The 1,300-nt window shown below is 56.1% G+C and overlaps 1 protein-coding gene across 1 annotated transcript in view; it reads right to left on the bottom strand.

The window, feature by feature from the left end:
- Positions 1-1,300, bottom strand: part of MUC2 (mucin 2, oligomeric mucus/gel-forming) — a 47,725-nt gene that overhangs the window by 7,540 nt on the left and 38,885 nt on the right. Inside the window, 1 exon segment of the mRNA XM_011930144.1 lies at positions 1,047-1,137. Coding sequence (XP_011785534.1) covers positions 1,047-1,137 — 91 coding nt within the window.

Below are 1,300 nucleotides of genomic sequence, written 5' to 3'. Positions count from 1 at the left end.
GTTGGGTGGATGGGTGGGTGGATGGATGGATGGGTGGATGAATGGGTGGATGGATGGATGGGTGGATGGGTGGGTAGGTGAATGGTAGATGGATGGTGGATGGATGGATAGATGGTGGATGGTTGGGTGTATAGATGGGTGGATGGATGGGTGGATATGTGGGTGTGTGGATGGTGGATGGTGGATGGATGGATGGATGGGTGGATAGTTGGGTGGGTGGGTGGGTAGACTGATGGATGGGTGAGTGAATGGATGGATGGGTGGGTGGATGGTTGGATGGATGGTTGGATGGATGGATGGTGGATGGTAGATGGATGATGGATGGTAGATGGATGGTGGATGGTAGATGGATGGTGGATGGTAGATAGATGGTGGATGGATGGATGGATGGATGGATGCATGGATGGTGGATGGATGGGTGGATGGATGGATGGATGGGTGGATGGATGGATGGAAGGATGAAAGGACAGATAGATGAATGGAGGGACAGAAGGATGGTTGGTTGGGTGGCTGACTGGCTGGGTGGGTAGATGGGTAGATGGATGGATGGATGGATGGATGGGTGGGTGGATGTGTAGGTAGATGAGTGGGTGGGTGGGTGCACAGATGAGTGGGTGATGACTAGGTAGGTGGAAGGATGGATGGAGGGGTAGGTGAGTGGGTAGATGGGTGCATAGGTGAATGAGTGGGTGGTTGGAAGGATGGGTGGGTGAGTGGGTGATGTCCCTGCCAACTCAGCCATCCAGGACTTAGATCACCTCATTCCTCAATCTTTGAGGCTCTATGTTTTCATATCCATCCCTCACTCCCCAGAATTTAGAATTTGTGGGAGAATCCCCCAGCACCAAGGCAGGGCCTACCTCTCTGGGCACATTGTCAGGTCCCACACAGCCTAGGAAGAGGGAAGAAACAAGTTGCGTTAGCAGAGTCCTTGTGCAGCAGGGAGCAGGGGTGGAGGGTGGTCAGCCTCCTGGTCCCAGCCTCCGTGGACACCCAGGAGGCGGCGGGAGGGAGGCAGCAGGGGACGGTGTGAGCGGGTGGCCTACCGCAGGTCTTCACGCAGACATCAAAGCCAGGGGCGTAGTTCATGGTGCCCTCAGGACAGAAGCAACCTTCCACCAGGACTGTGTTGTTCTTCTGGGAGGAGCTGGGGGCGGGAGGGCATCGTCAGACAGGTGGGGTGGGGCTGGGGAGCTGGCAGGTGGGACTGCTATGCCCAGATGATGCCACCATCTGCACTGCAGAGGGCAAGCCCACGGTCCTGGTGGACCCTCAAGCAACATACCTGGATTTGCACGTA

This window comes from Colobus angolensis, unplaced genomic scaffold, assembly GCF_000951035.1.
Source record: "Colobus angolensis palliatus isolate OR3802 unplaced genomic scaffold, Cang.pa_1.0 Scaffold84, whole genome shotgun sequence".
NCBI lineage: Eukaryota > Metazoa > Chordata > Mammalia > Primates > Cercopithecidae > Colobus > Colobus angolensis.
This window is presented reverse-complemented; position numbering and strand designations above follow the sequence as displayed.